The sequence below is a fragment of the Ictalurus furcatus genome, chromosome 2 (genome assembly GCF_023375685.1).
Source record: "Ictalurus furcatus strain D&B chromosome 2, Billie_1.0, whole genome shotgun sequence".
NCBI lineage: Eukaryota > Metazoa > Chordata > Actinopteri > Siluriformes > Ictaluridae > Ictalurus > Ictalurus furcatus.
In genome coordinates this window covers 11118307-11142345 of record NC_071256.1, presented here as the reverse complement: position 1 = coordinate 11142345, position 24039 = coordinate 11118307, and the positions used below count along the sequence as shown (strand labels likewise).

The following is a 24039-nucleotide window of genomic DNA, read 5'->3' as shown; positions in this document are numbered from 1 at the left end:
TTGTGGTGATTAGTGTAAAGAAATAGAGAATTTTTTTGATATTTTGTAATAACAAATGTCCTCGGAAAGCAAATACAATAAACTCAAGTTAATTCAAATTGCAGCCCAGTGTTCCTGTGCTGCAGCTATTCTACGGTCTTCTAGCCTTTCCTGCTTATAGTTCCCAGTGGATGATTGCCAGATCCTAACCAATCCACCCCCCTCCATTACCTGTGATGCAGGTGATTGTGAAGAACCTTTCCACAGGCACAAGAGTGGTGCTCAAGTCTCATTATGGCCACGAGTTTGATGAGGTGAAAATCTTGGGGAGGGATCGCTACTTGGTGGCCCACACCTCAGACACCCTTCTGCTGGGAGATCTGGTCTCCAATAAACTGAGCGAGGTAGGAGACCATCTCTTACAGTTCATGCTAACGTGGTTTTGAATGGTTTTGAGCTCGATCAATCATTTAATACACCTTGACTGATGATTGGTAGATGTATATAATCGCCAACTGCAGTTTAAATAGAGCTAAACGCTACAAAAATCAGCAGTCTGATTGGTCGGGACGGTGAGTGATATTTTTGTACAGCAGCATGCTCAACAATTGTTCTGCCTGTAACATAAACAACAACTGTGTCTTATGTCTGCACTTGACCTGTTCGTGATTTATCACATTGGTCAAAGTTGGGCGGGTGAGCTGGGACATGCCAAATTCCCCATGAATGTCGTTGCGCTAGTACAGCTATCACACAGCCTGTTGCAGGTTTCCGAAAGCATGTGGTGTAGACATAACATTTGCGTGCTGATACAGCCAGGGGTGTGATGGATGATTGACAAGAGGTGAGAAGGATGGGGGGTGTCCAAGTTAGGCAGCAAGCACATAGCTGTTGCCAATCTATGTTTTCCAAAACACACTGATTGAAAAGTATTGCCATTTAATATAAAAAAAAAGCTCAGTCACTGAAGACAAAAAAAAAAAAGAGTGAGAGGAAGCTATCCCCATCTTTTGGAGGACAGAATTCCTGCTGCTCTGAAAATGGTCCCAAACAGATAGCTCCATGTCGTATACCTGTAGTCTGACATCTACACAGGCACAAAGAAGAAAGGGGGAAATATGGAGCGACAGCATCCAAATGTCCCAGTTTACCAAAACTCATACCAAAACATGAAACCCCCAGAGCTGCACCTTTACCTAAGAGGAGATCTAGTTAACAATAGAAAGTTTGCCTAAACAAATTTTCAACCTAGACACAAAGATTGAGTCCTGAACACAAGCTGGAAGACTGCTACATAACTAGGGGGCTTTGTAGGAAAACGAGCTGCCCCCTGCTGTAGCCTTCTGTAGTCTTGAATTTCTCTGATAATTTGGATCTTATTTGTAAGAAAGCCAATCAGAGGTTATTCCTTCTAAGGAAACTGAGGGAATTTTCTGTAAGCCAGGTTGTGTTGCAAAGAGTCTATACTAGTTTAATTGAGAGTGTTTTAGGGTATAATATAACTGTGTGGTTCGGAAGAATTACATTTGTGAATAAAATTAAATGAAACAGAAGACAAGATTAGCAGGTAAAATCTTAGGATCCAAGCAAAATCAGTCGATCAGTTATATGAAATTGCTCTTCAGAGGAAAGCTTTAGCTATAACGAGAGATACAACACACCCCTTGAATCATGTTTTTGAATTATTACTATTTCGTTGTCGTTATAGAACACCAAAAGCAAACTTATGTACCAAATGCAATATGTCTTCTGAATAAGGGGTAAGAAATGTGAATATTTGTAGCTTTTGATGTTAACGTGGATGTTGTGTATTGTTAATTGTATTGTGATTGTATGGCAAGGCCAAAGACCAGTTTTCAGCCAAGGCTGAACAATAAAAGTACAACGAACTAACTATATCATTCTAGGTACTTATAAAGAACCTGCACCTTTGCATCTAATCAGGTATAATGTTAAGGAAAGGTGTAACGTAGTGGAAAGTATTGTAGATCTGAATAACCCTGTCTGATAAAACCTTTTTGCAGGTGGTGTGGCAGGGCTCTGGAGGGAATGAGAAGTTCTTCTTTGAAAATGAATCTGTATGTTTCTTATTTCTATATTAATATTGAGATAACTTATCTTTGTGTGTACATGCTGTTTTTTACAGCTTTTGAGGACTGTAAATATAATCAAGTCAGCATAAGCAATTTAACAAACAAAAAAATTCAAGTAACTGGTTAAACTGTAACGTGTAGAAGAATCATTATATAGTGTGAAACAGTATAAACACCCAAACTGTTTTGGAGCAGGTGTGCATGGTATTCAACGCAGGAGAACTGACCTTGGTGGAGTACGGCAAGAACGACATCCTAGGAACCGTTCGCACTGAATTTATGAACCCCCACCTTATCAGGTAAACTGAGCCGTGTTTGATATCATGCCCCAACGCTCCATTTGGTTTAAAACTGTCAGGTCTGCTTCTGTAAATAAAGCTATCTACGTTTACACAATGTGTGTGTGTGTAGTGTCCGTCTGAATGAGAGGAGGCAGAGAGGAGTGGACAATAACCAGAAGTTGGCTTACCTAATCGACATCAAAACCATAGCCATTGGTGAGTCCCAACAATGGACACTAGCAGTTAGGACACAGTTCCTATCTATCCATTCAGCATTTTTTCGCATGCTATTATTATATATTAGATCATGGCGACCAGATAAAGTCAATTAAAATGTTAATTACCTATTGTATATTCATGTGAAGGACATGCTTTACTAAAACAGCCTTCAGCATATCCACAGAACTGCAATGCATAAAAGTATAACAATGTAAACATGATTCTGATCATTCAGGTGATGCCCTATTAACACAAACACGTACTGTACATACTTACTTTTCCAATGGCAAAACTCCACTTATTTTAGATCTTCAGAGGCAAGACAGAAAATGTTAGCGCTGCGGTTACTGTCACTGGTTAAAAACATGTTTGGAAAGTGTTTTTACTTATTTCTTTACTTGTAATGAAGGGTTATTTACATTTTTAGCAATCCCTCTTGGATTCTGCGTTTTTTTTTTTTTTTTTGCGATCCCAGAAATGAACAGGTAATCAAGCAAACTCCACAATATTCTGAGGAGCTTGCAATTTTTCCAAATTACCCCAGACTTTCTGCAGATTTGGGCCGAGACATGTCACGTGTCTCTCTTCGATTCACCGAAGCCCTCTTCGATTCATGTGCGTTGAACACAAGTACAGCTAAAAGGTCTCGTTTACCAACAAACATCACTGTGAAAGAGCGTGCAAAACAATTTCGCACGATTGCGATTTTGCCGATTCAAGTAGTTTTCCGCAAAAAAAAAAACAAAACGCAAATTGCATCGCAAAATTAAAAAAAAAAAAGCATCAGCAAAAAGCAAGCATTTTAGGCCACAACAATCGCAAAAAACAAACAAACTCGTGAAATCCTGTACGGACCGATTGATATTCTCTGTCTTTTATAGAAAATCCCTAAGCTTTGCCTTTTTGGCAAGGAGTCTTATGTTGTCCCTTTGGAAGAATCCTTAAAGGTTCTATGTAAAATTCTGCAACACGGTGTTTCCCTAGAAAGGGTCTCACAAAAAAAAAAACTTTACAAAATAAGGAAAAGTTCATTGAGAATACAAACTCCTTTGAAGGATGCCTCTTTAACATATAACAGTGTTTGTTAGTGTTATTTGGTGAGATTTGTGTTAGACTCACCAGTGTACAGTGTAGTCAACAGTGCCGCTTAGCACGTTTGCTTCGCACCTCTCGGGGTTGGGGGTTTGATTCCCGCCTCTACCCAGGGCGGAGTTTGCATGTTCTCCATGTGCTTCTGGGGTTTCCTCCGGTTTCCTCCCCAACTCCAAAGACTTGCGCTGTAGGCTGATTGGCATCTCTAAATTGTCCATAGAGTGTGAATGGGTGTGTGAGTGTGTGTGTGTGTGTGCGCGATTGTGCCCTGTGATGGCTTGGCACCCCCCATCCAGGGTGTCCCCCGCCTTGTGCCCCGAGTTTCCTGGGTAAGGCTCCAGGCTCCCCCCGATCCTGTGTAGGATAAGGATGGATGGAAGTTAAACACAGACACAGTAGGCACAATGAATACAACGTGAATGCAGTAAAATATTAATAGTATAAATGCACATATATAGCACCTACTGTATACTGTTTACTAGTATACTATTTGAATCGATTCCAGGAAAACGAGATTCCAGATTCCTTGATAGTTTCAGAGTTACTTGTTAATCCAAAATCCATTATAATACTTCAGGGCTTGGAAAGAATGCTTAACAGTCCTGAGTGTTTCTCCTTTGTTTAGTGGACTTGGTTCTTGGTTACAACATTGGGACTGTTAGTCATAACTTGAAGATCGACTGGCTGGAGTTAAATGAGACGGGACGCAAGCTGCTCTTCCGGGACAAGAAGTTACGGGTACACAACATTTTTTGCAATCCATTCGAGTCAAAGATTAAATTCAAGGAAATGAGTTAATTCACTGAATGTAACAGTGAAAAGACAAAAGGTTATAATTTGCGGTTATGGCCTCTCTTTTGCACTTACCTCTTGCTTGCACTCTTTCTGTTTTTCCCCTTTCGGCCCTGTTGTCTGTCTCCGTTCAGCTGAACCTGTATGACATTGAGAGTGCTGTGAAAACCACTGTCCTGAGCTTCTGCTCCTACGTGCAGTGGGTTCCAGGCAGTGACGTCGTGGTGGCTCAGAACCGCAGTAACCTGTGTGTGTGGTACAACATCGATAGTCCAGAGAAAGTCACCATGCTCCCTCTGAAAGTGAGTAGGAATCTTTTATACCGTAGAGGCCAAAAGTCGCTTCAGACTCGATTTTTCACAACTCCACACATTTCATTTCAAAATACAGTAGGGGAAATGAGTATTGAATGTGGCAACATTTTTTTCAGTAAATATATTTACAATGAGGCGATTCGTACGAAATTTTCACCAGACATCAGTATTAACTCAAGAAATCCACACATATAAAGAAATCCAAACATTAAAGTCCATAAATGAAGTTATGCGTAATAAAGAGGAATGACACAGGAAAAATATTTATTTCCCCCACTGTAAGAGCTAAGAGATGGATTTATTTCAGCTTTTCTTTACTGTATCAGATTTTCAGTGGGGCAAATACAATACTTTGCTGGAATTTTTGCCCCTTCCTCCTGATAGAACTGGTGTAACTCAGGCAGGTTCGTGGGCCTGCCTACGTTTACATGGACAACAGTAATTGTGATTAAGGTGTTTACATGAGTTGCTTTTAGACTATTCCTTTCATGTTCAGGTTTTACACATTATAGAACACAGTTCGATTAACGTCACACGTCATTACGTCCCCACGCCACGCCGTCCGACGTTCCCTCCAGAATTTCACGTATTAACAGACATTTCGTCTTCATTATGGTACCGTATACAGTTTTAGGTGTTTCATTTTTAATTTCATGAAAGCTTAGTTAATTTTTCATGCAATTAATTGCATGAAAGTGCAGTTAATTATTTGTCATGCTGTACGTGCAAATAGACGACTGCTTGAAACCATGGGCTGCGTCACAAACCACATACTTGCATACTATATAGTAGACCAGATGCATGTATTTCACCTACTATATAGTAGGTAAGTACGCGGTTTGGGACGCAGCCGTGCTCTCTTGTTTGCCGTCAAACAGTTGAGCACTGCCGTGTGTACGTCTCCTGTCGCAAAATGCGGTGAAAACTCCCACACGATGTTAATAGTGTGATTAAGGTGTGTACATGTCTGTAATGCACATCGATAATGTGACTAAAACAGGAATACTCCACACGTCTTAATTCCATTTGTGTTTACTTCAAGTATGACTTTACTTGGATTAAGGTCATCAATAATCGCTGTTAACATGCTAGTTTCTCAGAGTATTGTCTTAATCGGGTTAATATCTGATTATTGTTGTCCATGTAAACATACTGAGTCAGACACACTTCATCAGTTCAGTGGATACATTTTCTCTGATTTTCTCTGCAGGATTGAGGTCAGGGCTTTGTGGGGATCACTCCAAAACATACAGTGTGTTGTCTTTTGTTGCAACTTTGGAGGTTAGGTTCGAATCATTGTCCTGCTGGAAAACCCAGTTTCTAACAAATTTCAACTGTCTAGCTTCAGTATTTCTAGATAATCCACCTTCCTCACGATGCCATCTATTTTCTGAAGTTCACCAGTCCACTGCCACAGCGTGATGCTGCCACCCCCATGGTTCACAGTTGGGATGTTTTTTTTCAGATTTAAAGTCTCATCCTTAAATCCTTTCTCCTCCTCCTAACTTAACATTAATCATTATGGCCAAATAGTTACATTTTTGTTTCATCTGACCAGAGAACATTCCTCCAAAAAGATGATGTGGTGTTTTTTTTTTGTTTGTTTGTTTGTTTTTTTAATGCTGGTCTTGGAGAAGCATATGAAACATTTGAAGCATATGTGGTTTTTGCAGGGAGATATTGTTGATTTGGAAAGGGCCAATGGCAAAACCGAGGTAATTGTGTTGGAAGGGGTGAACACAGTCTCATATACGCTGGATGAAGGATTGATCGAGTTTGGAACAGCTATTGATGATGGAGATTTTTACAGGTACAGTATGAGATGCCCAATACACTTGATAAGGTTATTAATTATATAAACAGCATGGCTCTGATAGTAGTGCTCGCTTTAATTCCAAATATTTAGATATGGTTTATATTTCTGCACTCATGCCAATATGTCGCTGTTTCTATAGTAATATCTAACTTACAGGGGCTTGTATACCAAATGATCTACATAATCTGGGCCTAATAATAAACGGATTAAAAACCTGTTGTTGGTTAACAAATAATCATTGGAAGTAGAGGTTGACCTATTGAACGGTTTTTGCACTGATAACTGATTGCCGGAACTATCGGTTATCGGCAAGAATCCACACCAATAGTTTTGGCTAAGAAGGATCCACTGTCATTATACAGTACGAGAGTGGCCTCTAGAGGAGAAATAAAAACTATCACTGACTTATTTTGCTGTGTTATTTGAAGTGTTTTTTTTTTTTTAGTTATTTTGGTTGTCTCTATTTGTATTTGTTATTTGCAGTGTTATTTTGGGTTCAATTTGGATGTATATCTTTTATTTACTTTAATATTTATGAATAATTATTATATATTAATACATTTATTTCATTTTAAAAAGTACACTACATTTTCGTGGTACAGTCAGCAATGTTTATTTTTGTAATAAAGTTCAGCAATATATCCGTTTAGTGTTATGTTTTCATCCTGTATCAATTGTAAAAACTATCCGTTGTTTAATCGGTTATCGGTAGGTAGGTACTGCCCAACTTAGTGGATTTTACCGATAACTATCGGTCCACCTCTAATTGAAATGGCACTTTCTGTAAAGATACTTTTATTTAACATTTATGGAAGGAGTCTCCAGTGTCAGCGCTTTTTTTTTTTTTTTAAAACAGTTAATACGATTTCCATTTCGTCTTAATTTCAAGACCGAGGCTAGTGAAGGAATGGGTGTTTTCTAGCTTCTATAATATAAATTAGAACAAAGGGGAAATTGTGTCTGTGCTACTGAAAATGTTATTGTTTATATTTTTGTTGTACACATGGACATAGAGCGACGGCATTCCTAGAAACCCTAGAAATGTGTGCTGAGACTGAGGCTATGTGGAAGACACTGAGCAAGCTGTCTCTGGAGGCGCAGCAACTGCACATTGCAGAAAGGTGAGTCTTGTAGCACCATGCACCCTGGTGTTTCATTTTCTCCCAGTAATCTGACCTGTCCATCACAGACCTGTCAACCTGCTCAATCTATATGAAAACGGCTTTGTTACCTATACATACTGAGAATTTGAGTTTTAGTTAATTCATGTTTCAGTAGTCGCCCTGAAGCACGTTTTGTTAATCAACCAGTAGACTTATTGAATGTTTTCAATCAGTATATACGCATGAATAATTTAATCGCCGCAAGTCTGTTATAAAATTAGTTAGGACACTGTTGGGTTTCCGTGTATAGAGAATCACGACTCAACTAAAGCGTTTTTGATAGTAAAACATTGTGTACATTGTATTATAAAATATAATACTAAGGACAAACTGCAAATTCTTAAAGCTCAGAGTGTCTTCTTTCATGTGAGCCATTAACCACTACTGTGGAGTGTGACATCACAAATAAATTCAATGCTGAACACGAGCACCCCCAAAAACAGGTGCAAATTCCATTTTTTTGGTTTCTGGTAAAAAGAGTTCAAGCACTTGTATCTAACAGGTAAATTGTCCCTGTGCTTTTTATGAAGTTGGGGCAAAGTACAGCCCTTTAACTGGGGCTGAAAAAACATTGGAAGCATTCAGAGATGAAGAGTTTTGTTTGTGTGATGTAGGAAGGAGAGAGAGAAATAAAAAATTTAAAAAAAAAAGAGCTGCATGTCAAGACGTCCACTCGGACATCGTAATGCAAATTCAGAGAAAGAATTTAAAATGTCTATTCGAGCGGCAACAAATATTTTGTAAGTTCACTAATTTAAATAAAGAAAAAAAAAGAAAATGATTGACACATGTCGTGGAAACAATCTTTCCAGACTAAGTTAAAAAAAACTTCAGAGACAGAGGGTTTGTCGATGTCAAAAATAATAATAATTTAATTGAAACAATAAAGTCTGCAGAAAATCTGAATTATACACACACAAACATGTACTTTTCTGAAGCAGTAAAATTATCCCTAGGTGGGGCATTCACAAACCAATCTACATTGCCTTAATTAATTATTTATGCCTATATGATACCTTACATTTATAGCGCAGGCTACAAGCTTTTATTGGGCTTAAAGTTTTTACTGGGACACGGTCATTTTTTGCAGTGCATGCGCCTTGCGTTGAATTTTCTGAAAGGTTTCATCAGGACATGGTTTTTACTCTGTCCCGAAATTCACCTGTATACCTTAATGATTTTCTGGATTTAGTCTCAGCCTGGTACACTTCATCCTGGAAGTCATATCTGTTATTTTGACACTGGTTTGCAAGCTTAAAGGGCTTCGATTGGAAACACGGTTCTGGTGAATGTCTAATTGATAATTTATTGCCATAGCGTAAAGCTGCTTTAGACAAAACACAAGGTTCTTCTAACTCCATTTACACAGGAAATACAGAGATACAGAAAAACACCTGCTGTGTGGTAAAACATAGAAGTCTTCTAGCTCAGTACACACTTAGGATATAACTTGATTAGAAAGTGTTCTGGTTTTAGATTATGCTTCTAAATGCTGATAATACATACAGGTTAGGTTTGTTAAGTAATATTGATTATGAGATAATGCTTCTAAGTAATAAAAATCATTCTAAATGTTGGTTATACATAGTGATCGTACTTTATTAACATATCCGTATTATAGTTACACATATTGATTACACTTTATCAATATATTCTATACACATTAAAGCTATTATTGTTTATTAAAGCTCTAACTTCCATATACGTACCTTACTGCAAATCATGTGTTTTTCCTTCATAGACCAATGTGGTGCCAGTAAAATACTTTCTGTGCTTTAACATCCTTTGGTACGTTAGCTGTGTAAGACGACCTGACTAGCGTTAATGTAGTCATTAAAAATACGTTTTTCCATATTGTGAGAAGCAAACTGCTGATATGATTGCAGGTCTTCCCATAACTTAAAGCCGCATTGCTATTTTTGAGCTTAACGTCTTAACACCAGGTGTGATCTGTATCCGTTTATTATACCGCTCTGTCTGCTAGCTAGGCTGTGGTTAAAGTTAAATGCAAATAAACAGGAATGTGCTAGCTTGCTAGCTCACTAGCTGGGTAGGTAGGAAACCCGAAAACAGAGTTTAAAGCATACTGTGTTGTAAAAAATATTTTTAAAAATATTGTTTATCGTGTATCCTCATGTTCTACCGTTTATAATTTTTGTTACTCGTACCACATCGTTTTCTTACTTCGACATTGCGCTCTATTTTATCAGCTGTATGAAGTCATAGGAGTTTCTGGAGCATGAATGTTGGTATGAAGAACTCTTCTAAGAAACATGAAAACAGGGACTTACAGAAAATGTAGAACAGCCTTTCATAGGTTTACTTTTAGACTGTGATGGTTATTAAAGATGCCGTTAGTTATGGACCAGTGCTGGCACAAAATACTTCATCTTTCTCCTACTACTTCATTTTTCAGGTGCTTTGCAGCTTTGGGTAACGTGTCCAAGGCCCGCTTTTTGAACAAGACCAATAAAATTGCTGATTGCATCTCAAAGGAATATGTACGTACACAAACCACAGTTTTGAGTGTATTGATGAAGAAGAAATTTTATTTTATTTTATTTTTTTTTTTACAAAATGCTGCATTTAAAATGCTTTATTAATACGTTGTAACACTGGGTTTAATGTTGACATCTTAAAACGTGTGCAGAAGGCACAATGCTGCTGCTATATACTACTACATGTTAAGTGTTTTGTGCTTTCACTGTTGTTCACGGTCTGCTTAACTGTAGGGTGGTGATGGCAAAGAACACTATGAAGTGAAAGCACGGTTAGCAATGCTAAATAAGGACTATAAACTCTCTGAGATGTACTACTTGGAGCAGGTATTGGCTCTTTATTTATTTGTTTATTTATTTATTTATTTATTTATATGCAAGTCCATTTCTACATATTATTTATATCCATTAGATATTCATATGGAAATGAGTACTGATAATATTGCTTTGCTCTGCAGAATGCAATTAATGAGGCGATGGAAATGTACCAAGAGCTACAAATGTGGGACAGCTGTATTGCAATAGCAGAGGCTAAGGTAAATAATAGTGGGGTTTTTTCAGAATCTTGATTGTAGACTGATGGAGATCTTCAGCAGTGCCTGCTAGTATTACTGTGTCACTGTGTTGGCGAAGCTACAGCATGTATTTAATTACACTGAAGCTACTTTGTCAAAAGTTTAACTTTGACATTTTTTCATTCAAGTAAAATTTGGCATGTTGTGCACCTGCTGCACTTTTTCTACAATAATTAGAAGTTCTGAACTTTGTTCCAGGTGGATTTGTGATAATTAGTGCCAAAATACTCCACTGCTAAATAGCCAAAAGGTAGCTTGTTACTGAGAAAGCTGCTGCCAGGCTTGTAAATTACAGTGCTTTATGAAAGTATTCACCCGCTTTGTTGTTTTTTCCCCCTATGTTGTTGCATTACAACCTGGAATTAAAGTGGAAATACCCTGTTTAAAATAAATAAAAACTGAAACTGCATATGTATTCACAGTATTTGCTACGAAACCCCTAAATAAGATCTGGACCAATTAACTTCAGAAGTCACACAATTAGTTGATTTAAGGTCCACCTGTGTGCAATCATGATCTGTCACATGATGCCAGTGTGAACACACCTGTTCTGGAAGGCCGCTGAGTCTGCAACAACAATAAACAAGCAACATGAAGCTCAAGGAGCTCTCCAAACAGGTCAGAGACAAAGTTGTGGAGATCAGAGTTGGGTTCTAAAAAAAAAAAAAATCCCAAAACTTTCTGTTGTGTCACAATAAACAATATTTTGCACCTTCAAAGTGGTAGGCATGTTGTGTAAATCAAACGGTACAAACCTCCAAAAACCCCAAACATTTTAATTCTAGGTTGTAATGCAGAAAGAGAAAAAACACCAAGGGGGTGAATACTTTCGCAAGGCACCATGCGTCGTTTTGCAAACGTTAGTAGTGTTACTACTTCCAGTAGCCTGGCTCTCCAAAACTGCTTCACCATTACTGTTCTGAAAACTATTGTGTATTTTGGCACAGTTCCCGTATACCGTATACGCTCGTATTTTACAGGGACATCCAGAGGTAGACAATTTGCGACGCAGCTACTACGCTTGGCTGATCGAGACCAAACAAAACGAGAAAGCAGGGGAAATGAAGGAGAGCGAGAGCGACTACGTAGGGGCCGTTAACTTTTACCTTAAGGCAGGACTTCCAGCCAAAGCCGCCTGGCTAGCCATGAACAGGGATGAGCTCCTGTCCAGCAGCATTGTTGGCCGCATTACCTCTGCTCTCATCAAAGAGGAGTTCTACGAGCGGGTGAGTCACACTGTACAGTACCATATTGTTTTACGCTTTTGAAACTGTTTCAGATCCAAATTCCCATCAATCTGGCTGACCAGCATCGCAGGAGGAGACATTTATTATAAACAAACATGCAAATAAAGCAATCAGTCAGTGTATTATTACGATAATAGTGTAATATACATCAAATGATAATTTTGGGTCAAAGCATCATGTTTTTGCCCAATGCCATTAATGGACTTGGTTTATTTATGCTTGTAGATGATCCCATTAATGTGCTTTATCATAGTTTGCTATTAAATGCCCGTGTTTTTTAGGCATTGTTTATCGGGGCAACTCAAAATGTATCAGCAGTAATTACAGACATGTGTTTTGTGTGAAGTTTGGCTGGTATTGTGTAGGGCCATCTATTGTATATGAGGAAAAATGCAGAGGGGCAGAATGTACAAATTTAAGACCTAACTTCTCATCTGTTTTCTCATTTTAAGTCTCTAGTCACTATTTGATAATAAACAGTGAGGTAACTCTGACTACGTTTACATGGACAGCAGTAATCTAATTATTGAGCTTATTCTGAATAAGACAATATTGTGATTAAGGTGTTTACATGAGTCACTTTTAGATTATTCCTTTCATGTTCAGGTTTTACATGTTATAGAACATAGATCGATTAACAGCACAGGTCATTACGTCACCACGCCACTCTATCCAACATTCCCTCCAGAATTTCACGTATCGACATACAGTTGGTCTTCGTTATAGTACCGTATACAGCTTTGGGTGTTTCACATTTAATTTTATGAAAGCTTCAAGTGCAGTTAATTATTTGTCACGCTATACGTGCATATAGATGACTGCTTGAAGCCGTGGGCTGCGTCCGAATCCGCGTACTGACCTACTAGATAGTAGCTGAAATACGTGTATTTCTCTTACTATATAGTAGGTCAGTATGCGGTTTCGGACGCAGTCGTACTCTCTTGTTTGCCGTAAAACGGTTGAGCACTACCGTGTGTGTATGTGTCCTGTCAGAAAATGCGGTGAAAAATCCCACACAACGTTAATAGTGTGATGAAGGTGTTTATATGTCTGTAATGCACGTCGATAATGTGACTAAAATAGGAATACTCCATATGTCTTAATTCAATTTGTGTTTACTTCGAGTATGACTTTAATCGGGTTAAGGTCATCAATAATCGCTGTTTACATGCTAGTTTATTAATCAGAGTATTGTCTTAATCGGGTTAATATCGGATTATTTTTGTCCATGTAAATGTACTGTCTGAGTGTTAAAGTCTGATATTTGTATTTTTTGTTCTTGGCAGGCAGGTGACCTATTTAAGAGGACAAATAATAACCAGCGAGCCCTAGATAGTTACTGCAAAGGCAACGCTTTCAAAAAGGGTGAGCATATGTTTTACAAGTCGCACTGAAGCAGCGACGGATACATTACAAATAAAATATGAGCAAAAGATATTCACACAATACATGTATTGTCCTCTGATGCAGCTGTGGAGCTTGCACGTGTGGCCTTTCCTTCTGAAGTAGTGAAGTTAGAGGAGGCCTGGGGCGACTATCTAATCCAGCAGAAACGAATGGATGCTGCAGTTAATCATTACATTGAAGCCGGGTAAGGGTGAAAAAGTGCAAACATTCATTCATTAAAAAAATTCAGAGATTTCTCAACTGAATATCAGAGATGCAGCAATATATCGGCTGATAAAGGCTATTCATTGTTATGGGCCATCGGCCGATAGTTTAAAAACATCCGATGATCAGGGCCGGTTATATCCTGTCCATCACAAGAGGGTGGGAAAACACATCGATTTCATGCTGTGTGTAAAGATGATGTCTCTTGTGTGGAATGATGACAAAACTGCAGTTTGTAAACTCTGTAAGCTCTGCACTGCTAAATTTTTACACCGGAAGTGAGCAGAAGTGAAGCGGGAGTTTCGGAGTCGAGTCTAATTATTTATTTATTTTTTTATTTTTTTGCCGATCTGCTCGCACTGAATTAAAGCACCAGTGTACTGTTGAAAGAGGTAAATGAAGATGAGTTAACAAAAAGTTTATATATTGCACATAAAAATATATTTGTAGAGTAGTATATTTCATATCCAGTTAATGTTAATATATAAAAAGTTTATATTATATATTATCAGTTTGATGTCCATGATGAAGTAGAAATGCTTTTGTTTGTGGTGAGTGAATGTGAGACTAACAGGAGGTTTTTTAGAATTCTGTCAATGTTAATATGAATTAATAACATTCAATAAGTTAAAAAAATCTTACTTTAATCTTCAGAATTTAGTTCATGTGTTAATCGAGATCACTCTGAATAATCGGTTATCGTATCAGCTGAGAAATTTAGTATCGGTGCATCTCTACTGAATATTTATTGTTGTAGTTGCTTGCTGTACAAGAAAATTTACTACAGAAGCTACATAATAATAAAAATGATTTTTTTTTTACAAGCACCTTAAATTGGTTCAAATCACAGTAAAATACAACCCCAACTCCAAAAAAATTGATGGCCACAATGCGTCTCAAAAAAGTTGGGACGGAGCAACAAAAGGCTTTTTTTGAATTGGGGTTGTACTACATATCTCTTTTCTTACTACTACTACTACACACATTACTTTGGATGACTGAAATTTTTTTTATAGATGTAAACCATTTAAACCCCACACACATCTACTCTTTATTTTTTCCTGATGAAGGTGCAGTACCAAAGCAGTCGAAGCAGCAATTGGTGCACGTCAGTGGAAGAAAGCCCTGCACATTGTGGAGTTACAGGAGGACGAATCCTCAGCCAAATACTTCTTAAAGATCGCCCAGCACTACGCGTCTTTACAGGAATATGAGGTAGGAAAGGGCTGATGGAGGGATGAAGATGAAGTTCCAGGCATAGGTCTTGCCATGACTGCATTCTTTTCAGTATGGTAGTTAGCATTCTCTAACATAACCTCCATCAATATTCATACTAAACTGAGAACAACAGCAACAAAACACAACATTCCAATATATGGTATCTTTCCCCAAAAGGTAAACCAACATTCAGGAACCAGGTGGGGAAAAAAAAATACACCCTTCCTAATTCCACTATCATTAAGAGCCACTTATTATTAATGAAGTGCATGAGATTAGTTAATCATCAAGAAGTGTGGCTGTTTCTATAACGTTTGGTGTTCTGGAGCACTCTGGTGTGTGTCTAGATCATGCCAAGAAGAACGGACATCAGCCATGTCCTCAGAGAAGCAATTGTTGCTGCTCATCAATCTGAGAAGGGTTATAAGGCCATCTCTGAACAATCTGAAATTCACCATTCTACAGTGAGAAGGATTGTTTACAAATGTAGAGCCTTCAAGACAGTTGCCAAGACTTCCCAGGAGTGGACGTCCCAGCAAAATGGCCAAGTCCATGTCCAGGGATCTTAAGAGAGCTGTGTATAAACAATAAACTCCTACAGAAAACATGTACTTCAAGTTATTGTTGCAGAAGGTGGTTCTACATTTTACTGAATTGTAGGGTGTACTTATTCTTTCCCCACATGGTTTCTGAATGTTGGTTTACTTTTTGGGGAAAAATGACCACATAATGAAATCTGGTGTGATTTTTTAATTTATTTATTTGTTTGGAGTCCTGTAAGATTTTCTGTTTGTTTATAGAAGTTGGTGAGGACCACATAATTGTTATTCAGGCCCTGATAAATAAAAACTTAGAACTGAAGGAGAGTGTATTTACTTTTTAATATATATATAATATATAATAATATATGTATAATTAGTCTTGTTGATCTGAGCCCTTTAAGCTAGGTCTGTTGTATCTTTAAAAGCCTAGCATGTTGCGACAGCTGTTCCATTGTGTTTGCAGGTAGCAGAACGGCTGTTTGTGAAAGGAGGCCATACCAAAGATGCCATTGACATGTACGCCGAAGTAGGGAGATGGGAGCAAGCCCACAAGGCAAGATCCTGAGCTGAAACAAGTTCTGAACACTTAATATCATCTGAATATATAAGTGCATTGTTGTGTATGAAACGTAAGGCTTGTTTTCTTTCTAAACCTCCAATATTTAAATCTAGCTTGCGGTGAAGTGCATGACCCAAAATGAAGTTTCTGCTCTCTACATCAGTCGGGCTCTTGAGCTAGAGAAGGAGGGGAAGTACAAAGAAGCTGAAAGGTACACGGAAATGCATATGAGATACTGTACGATATAATGCAGATGAGCTACGATGCCCATTTACACTCGGTCCTCACAGCCGTGTGATCACAAATGGTGGCTGTGGCTCAGGTGGTAGAGCGGGTTGTCCACTAATCGTAGGGTTCTTGGTTCGAGTCCCGGCCCACATGACTCAACATACCGAAGTGTCCTTGGGCAAGACACTGAACCCCAAGTTGCTCCAGATGGCAAGTTAGTGCCTTGCATGTCAGCTCTGCTACCATTGGTGTGTGAGTGGGTGTGAATGGGTGAATGAGACACAGTGTAAAGCGCTTTGGATAAAAGCGCTATAAAAATGCAGACCATTTACCAATTACAAGGACAAAACCCAATAGTACCTGGAGATGGTATCACGAATCCATCTGTACCATCATTTGGCGTAATCGCTCTATTCTACTCGTTTTCTGTCCCAGTAAACGGAGAATAATTTCAGTTCATTAATGTGAAATAAAATCGATCAGTATATGTCCAACTTAGCTATCATCAGACAAGTATGTAGTTAACATTAGTTAACTGTAGTGGACTGGAACTAGTTGTGTAATATAATTTGTTTGGACAAGCAACGTTCGAAGAGTGCTGATATTTAGTATAGCAGCACGAGTGAAGGTTTTAAGGCAAAAAGATTAACAGCGTTCTCCCGCACAATGTTGAACGGCATCATCACATGAACGTTAGACAACCGTTTTTTAAAAGAATTACATCGAAATGTGATGTTCATCTCTTATATGCTTATATCAATAATAAAATTATTACTGTTTACTGCATATTACTGCAGTATCATTTACAAAAAAGTTCACCATCCAACCGACAGTCCATCCAGGATTTCGCGATTTTACGATCGCAGAAATTAACTCAAAATCAAGCAAACTCTGCGATATTCAGACGAGCTTGCAATTTTTCAGATCAGTCATTATAGAATATGTCCTTCCATACTTTCTGCCTGTGTTGCAAAAATCCTTGTTTGTCTTGTCCATATTGTTCATTTCATTTTTCAGACTGTTTTCCACTGTTGGTGAGCCTGATATGGCAATCACCATGTACAAGAAGAAAAAGCTATATGACGACATGATTCGTCTCGTTGCCAAACACCACAAAGAGCTGCTGAAGGAGACTCATATTCACTTAGCCAAAGTAAGATAGCTTATCAAAGAATAATTTGGCAAATTTTTGTATATTTTATTCTTGACTCTTCTTTAAGGCTTGTCTTTACTAAACCGGTCCAAAATAGCTTACTTCTAAACATGGTTCTGCTTTTTCAGGAGTTGGAAGTTGAGGGAAGATTCCAGGAGGCTGAGTATCACTACATTCAAGGCCAGGATTGGAAAACAGCAATCAACATGTATGGGACAAATGAGATGTGGGAGGAAGCTTATAGGGTATGCATTCTTGTTTGGATTTATAAAGGAACACTTGTGTTTACATACATTTCCTGTGAGTCAATGTAGGCTAATTGAGTGAGCACACTAATTAAGTGTGCATCAGGACTGTAGGGAAGTCCATGCAGTATTTTTTCCCCCTGTTCTGTTAGTGTTTTGTTTTCTCAAGATCAGCTCTTTTTTTTTTGTCTTGAGATGAAACTAGTCTTTTTTTCTTTTCTTTTCTTTTCTTGGGATCATGATTTTTTTGTTGTAATCTTGAGGTAATGGCGATCGATTAATGACCGACGCTTAGTAGTGCCTACTCAGCATGGCTCAAGGTCCCTTTCCAGAACCTTCACACTAACTGTCCCTCACTGGTGGAATGAACTTCCAACCTCAGTCCGGACTGCAGAATCTGTCACTATACTAAACACCTAACTAAACCCTAAAACGCCAACCCCACATTATCCTAAAAAAAACCCAACTTACTCTGGCACTTACACCTCTACTCTGCACACTTTGCTCTTCTAGAACTCAATTATATATCTTGTATGGTAGCACTACTTGTATTGTTCTCCGCTATATATATCGCTTTGCCTGTATTTCCTCATTTGTAAGTCGGTTTGGATAAAAGCGTCTGCTAAGTGAATAAATGCAAATGTAGGTAACAAGGCTGCAGCTGCATCATGAGTCAATGCATTCAATTTGACTTTGAACAGGGACTGACGAAGGAGAAGACTTCAGAGAGGACATTTACAGTCTACCCAGCCTTAATTACCTGTGGCATATGGAAACATTGTTCTAAAACAAAATTGTATTTAGTTCTTGTGTTGCTTTGATCAGGTTTGTTGGATGGCTGTGTGCCACAGTGATATGGACGTAAACCTAATCAGTTTGTTTCATAATCGGATACTAGCGTTCTAAATATCTGTGATGAACTTTTTTTTTTTAAACCCCTTGATATGGTGATATGGGAGACACATGAAAACTGTGACGGATCCATTTGTATGATCAGTGATGGGTAGATAGATAGATGGATAGAAAGTACGAAATTTGGCAAGTACACGTGAATTAACCGCTCACAAGTAACTTAAACTCACAATATACACCACAAATAAGATGGAATAAAGATTCCCATACAGAGTAACTGCATGAAATATATTACAGGTTGGCAGGCTTAAAACTATACATTAGGCATGTGTGATGAGCAGTTTTGGTAGTGTGTGTGTGTGTGTGTAAAAACGTACACACAAGGAGCACGCGGTCAGTTAGTGTTACTTTCAGTTAGTGTACGTGCTACCAAAAAAAAAAAAGTCTGGATTTAAGTAGCAAAAATAAAAATGGGTTAAGTCTGGTAAAATGTTAATGGTGGTGATTTTCACGACAAGGTGTGTTCTTGTTGGAAAATAATCCACGATGGGGTGGGGGGGATATGAAGTGGATTATTTTCCTGTAACAGCTCATTCTGAAGTGTTTTATTCCTCTTATACCACAGAGATTTGCCAACGATCACAGTTTTTGATTTATTCATAAACTACACCTTGTGCTTTCAGTTTTTTTTTAATGGTTTATAGTTACATTCATTGTTGTGGAACGTCCATGAAATAAGTTAGTTCCTGCTCTCCCTTACATTATACACAGAGCTGCCTGTGTATCATAGCACTGTATAGATGTACATGTATATGATATTGCCTACAACGTGATTAACAGTGATTTTCATTATTTTAATCTGCGTATGGTTTAATATTAATGTGTGGATGGCAGGTGTCAAAGAGCCATGGGACAGTCAGCACGCACAAGCAGGTGGTCTACCTATGGGCCAAGAATCTGGGAGGAGAGACAGCTGTTAAGCTTCTTAACAAGTTCGGCCTGTTGGAGGATGCCATCGATTTTGCAGCTGAAAACCGGTAAGGAACTGTACCGGGCTCGATATCACGTCCTCATTCAAGTCTACAAAGGCTTAGCAAGTATCGATCGTCTTATTGACACGAGAATGCTGTCGTTGCTAGTACTGTTCGATGACCGTTGATTACTATTGTGCAACGTGATCATTCTCGTTTTAGCATTTAGCACTTTTAAAACACTTTGTACGTTAACATTCCGAGGATATATGCAGTTTTATCCTTAAACAGTTGTGACAAGTGCCTGTATATTGCACGTATAACTTTGTTTATATAATAGGTGCTCTACCACATGGTTATGGAGGCAGAAGTTCACTTTGACAGCATTATTTGTCCTACAGAACATAGGATACACAGGATAGCGTTTTATTGTGTATATTTGTTTATTAGGTACATGCATCTAGTACCTTTTTTAAAAATTCTTTCCAACCATACATTTGTAAAACCCCAAAAGGTTCAGAAAGGGCATTTGCTTCTAACATGCACGTTGATGCACATTCAGTTCACAACCCATAAATCTCGCCTCCCAGTTCATTTGACTTCGCCTTTGAGCTGGCTCGACTATCCATGAAACAGAAGATCCCAGAAATCCATCTGAAGACTGCCATGTTTCTGGAAGATGAGGTACTGTTGTATGTTTCTGCATTTCTCCCGGTGGTTACGTTTCATTCATATTGTTATAACACCTAGAGTAATAAAAATGTTTCCTTTTCAAGGGTAAATTTAGCGAAGCTGAGACAGAGTTCATCAAAGCAGGAAGGCCAAAAGAGGCTGTGTTGATGTAAGTGACCTTTCCCCGCTATCAGATTTTCAACACTTAAAGGAAACCACTATGTGTTTTTATATAAAAGTAGCATTTTTCTGAACCCAGTCTTTTTTCTTAAAGTTTGACACTTCAGAATGAAAACCTGACTAGGACTTCGAGGAAAGGGCTAAGGATAAGTTTGATATTTTTGCATCGAGATGAAAGTAGACATTAATCTATTATCAGTCAGAGCTAATGAAGATCCAATAGCAACTTCTGATATGCAAACTTCTTTTAATATAATCTATATTGACAGAGGTTAGTAAATTAGCTGTGTTGCAAACAGTAGGTTTAGTCTTAAATTTTCTTTAATTAAAAATAAATAAATAAATAAATAAAAAGGATGAAAAAATGAATTGGTGGCTCAAAGGTTAAGACTCTGGGTTACTGATCAGAAGGTCAGGGGATCAAGCCCAGTCCAGCACAGCCAAACTGCCACCGTTGGGCCCTTGAGCAAGGCCCTTAACTCTCTCTGCTCCAACTTCCTAACAAGCTGGGATATGCGAAGAAAAGAATTTCATTGCGCTGTAATTTATATGTGACCAATAAAGGCTGCTTCTTCAGATGTAAATTAGCGCCACATTCCCTGAGCTTTAAAGCACATATAGTCAGGTTTTCCTGTAGAACTGGGCTACTTTTGAACTTCCAGCATGATTTTTTTAAATTCATTCATTCTTTATTCATTATTTTTGTTTGACAAAATGTGTAATAATACAAGACCAGTTTAGGACCTTAGTGAAAAAAGAAACGACTTGGAGAAATGATGTGTTTTAGTACTGCTTGTTGGGGCTGGGTGATGTGACAAAAATATCATACCACGATACTTTTGACATTTCTACGATATACGATGCGCATCACGATATATAATTTAGCTAACAAACTCTCTGCAAAACATTAGTAAAATAAACAAAAAACCAGTTCGAGTTTGATGATACTTTTCTTTAATGCTTACGAAGAAGATTAAGTAAAAAAAAAACAAAAAAAAACCTGTGAAATCAATGTCATCCATTCAGGACCATTTAATTTGTAATTATTAAAACCTTAAAAAATACATCACCATACCAACGATGATCTCGGAAACGTGTATCGCGTAGTCATTTATCACAACATCAATATTATCTCGATATAACGCCCGGCCCTACTGCTTGTCATTTGGGCTGCTTTTGTCATGGAGATCTGGCTTGGCACGTACGTCAGGACTTACCGAAAGGCTTTGTAGTCTCAAAGATGAAAAGGAAAGTCTTGAGACTGACCATGTCAACGGTTGCTTAGTGGTCAAGGAGGATGACAAGGATGAGGACTGCTGATTGTCTGGCTTATATACTGTATGTCTGGCATTATTTCTTCTTTGATGACAGACTGGTTAGGATCTTGAAAGTTGTTCTGGGTAAGAAACTGTTTGTATACAGCTCAAGAAGAAGTGACGTGATACTTAGCCAGGCAGAAATCCACTCGCTCCAGTCTGAAGTGAAGCAAGCTTGAGTGGGGTTAGGATTGAAAGCTTGGCATACACTGACTAAATAACTAGCTGGTGGACCTCTAACTGCTACAGACGAAGGACTACATATATCAGAGTAGGATAATTTACACCCTAGTGGAGCGCAAATCCACTCTTGACTACACACCTGAAACAACTGTGGACCTCCAAGTCATCAATACTATAGGCAAGCAGTTAGTCTAGTAAAAAAAGAAGCCTAAAATCAATCCAAGACCAATTTTTCTCACAACTATCTTCTTAAACAGGACTTTAACTGTAACATTTCCAATTTTCCAAATGCCATGAACGCTGCAGTCGATCATAAGCAAATAGAACAGTTTAATCGCGCACTTTTATATGAAGTAGATAGCTTATTTTGTTCACAACCATCTTTCAATTACAACCAGTGAGTATTTAAACGACATTAGTTATATTAATGACCTCCACCCAGGCTGTGACACAAGTCTTTTTTTAAAGCGCACTTATTATGGTTTTGAAATGTGCCTAATTTTGTTTTAAAGGTCTCATACTATAGATTTACGTGCATCCGAGGTAAAAGAAAAAAAAACAGGTTAATGTGCTTTTAATTTAAATTGCAGGATTACTGCAACTGAATGTTCAGTTTCAGAAATACTGAACAGTGCATTTTGCCATCACATCAGGTTGCATTTTACATAACCTTCGTATGTTAGTTTTTTCCTTGAATTTGTCACCTGTTTGCAGTTGTGTACATTTTCTCTTTAGTCCTATTTGACTAAAAAAAAAACCAAAAAAAAAACCACTTGATTAGCTTGTAACAAATGCGGTGTATGCAGGTACCTACATATACAAGATTGGACTGGAGCCCAGCGTGTGGCTGAGGCTCATGACCCAGACAGTGTGGCTGATGTGTTGGTGGACCAGGCCAAGTTCTGCCTTGAGCAAAAAGACTTCCAGAAAGCAGAAGCATTTCTTCTCCGTGCCCAGAGGCCTGAGCTCGCCATCAAGTACTACAAAGTAAATATTTTACTTTTCATAACAGGTTTGGACAGCAAACAAACAAACAAACAAACAAAGTGACCGAAGACAAGACGTCCGTTATTTCAAGACTCATTACTTTTAAGACAATTTTTTTCTTCTTCCTCATTGTAGATTTTAGTCCCAGCCCTAGAAATATAATTTGGAAGTACGTTTATGTTCATAACTTTTGAACCGTGTGTCCTGGGTTCCCCGGGTCGAGACGAGTTCAACGCACCCCATGACTTCCACCAAATTAGGTTTTCCGCCTTTAAAAGCTGTTTTTATTTTTTATACTACTCCTCCTACAACTTTTATCTAATCATCACTAAATTTGCCATGCCATCTTCAGAGTAAGCCTCACAAAAGTTATCAAAATAATTTTGAATACTCCAAATGGTTTGCCCGTAATGGGACAACAAATCTATTAAATATCTACTGATTTTCAATAGATATTACTACTTACAATTATTACTAATTCAGTTTATATATTAAGTTCTGCTTGTTATTATGAAGTATGCCAATAATTCTGGAGTTGACTGTAGATGCTTCCCCTTTCTATCATGTTTTAAAAGAATTTCTTCTGTGGTTTGTTGGTAAGAGTAAAGAGCATTTATAGGTATGTTATGTAAATGATTTTAATGCTGTTGCCAATAAAAAGGGGACCAAGTACATTTTCCAAAAGCGTGAGAATCTCAAAAACCTTGGGTTGGTGGGGAGCTGTTGAAGATCTTGCTGTATTCCTTATAAAAATGAAATTTACCACACTGATACTAGTTTAAATGTAATTGTGGGGTTTTTTTTGTTTTTTGTTTTGTTTATGCTCCAGGATGCCGAGATGTGGAGCGACGCTATGCGCATCTGTAAGGAGTACATACCCAATAAGCTGAGCATTCTCCAAGAGGAGTATGAAAAAGAGATCGCGAAAAGTGGCAGTCGGTAAAAAAATTCAAAATATATTTTCAATTATATATCTGATTTGTTTGACATTTTCAAACAATGTTTCAAAGCTCACTTTTAGACATACAGTTGCAGTTGGGATTTGGACAGTTCTGAGCTCTCAGAACTTAAAACCAGGGCCGTTCAAGGATTTTGCACCCTCACTCAGAACCTCGCTTTTATTTCCCCGTCACACTGACTGGCATTGTTTCTTTATTAAAGCAGAGCAGCTTTTATTTCTCAAGCTAAATACATTATGAGCAGGCATTCGTCCAGTTTAAAGGACTTGTGAGAAAGTATGGGAGGACAAAGGA

General features: G+C 38.1%; 1 protein-coding gene across 5 annotated transcripts in view; it reads left to right on the top strand.

Moving 5' to 3' along the window:
• The window catches only part of ift172 (intraflagellar transport 172), a 45068-nt gene that overhangs the window by 9327 nt on the left and 11702 nt on the right, over positions 1-24039 (top strand). For 3 of the 5 annotated variants that reach the window (XR_008388300.1, XM_053647576.1, XM_053647594.1), the window contains 25 exons: positions 222-383; positions 2004-2057; positions 2268-2371; positions 2484-2569; positions 4290-4402; positions 4591-4758; positions 6444-6580; positions 7600-7707; positions 10166-10250; positions 10482-10574; positions 10706-10783; positions 11803-12048; positions 13356-13434; positions 13540-13660; positions 14751-14895; positions 15904-15993; positions 16113-16210; positions 17245-17380; positions 17509-17625; positions 19372-19514; positions 20039-20132; positions 20225-20289; positions 20395-20434; positions 22607-22786; positions 23616-23725. Coding sequence is in view for 4 of the 5 variants with exons in the window: in XM_053647576.1 (XP_053503551.1) it covers positions 222-383; positions 2004-2057; positions 2268-2371; positions 2484-2569; positions 4290-4402; positions 4591-4758; positions 6444-6580; positions 7600-7707; positions 10166-10250; positions 10482-10574; positions 10706-10783; positions 11803-12048; positions 13356-13434; positions 13540-13660; positions 14751-14895; positions 15904-15993; positions 16113-16210; positions 17245-17380; positions 17509-17625; positions 19372-19514; positions 20039-20132; positions 20225-20289; positions 20395-20434; positions 22607-22786; positions 23616-23725 (2852 nt within the window). In the remaining variant the exon portion in view is untranslated. Of the gene's footprint in view, positions 1-104; positions 384-2003; positions 2058-2267; positions 2372-2483; positions 2570-4289; positions 4403-4590; positions 4759-6443; positions 6581-7599; positions 7708-10165; positions 10251-10481; positions 10575-10705; positions 10784-11802; positions 12049-13355; positions 13435-13539; positions 13661-14750; positions 14896-15903; positions 15994-16112; positions 16211-17244; positions 17381-17508; positions 17626-19371; positions 19515-20038; positions 20133-20224; positions 20290-20394; positions 20435-22605; positions 22787-23615; positions 23726-24039 lie in introns of all 5 variants that reach the window. The other 2 variants (XM_053647603.1, XM_053647586.1) reach the window with 2 other exon arrangements.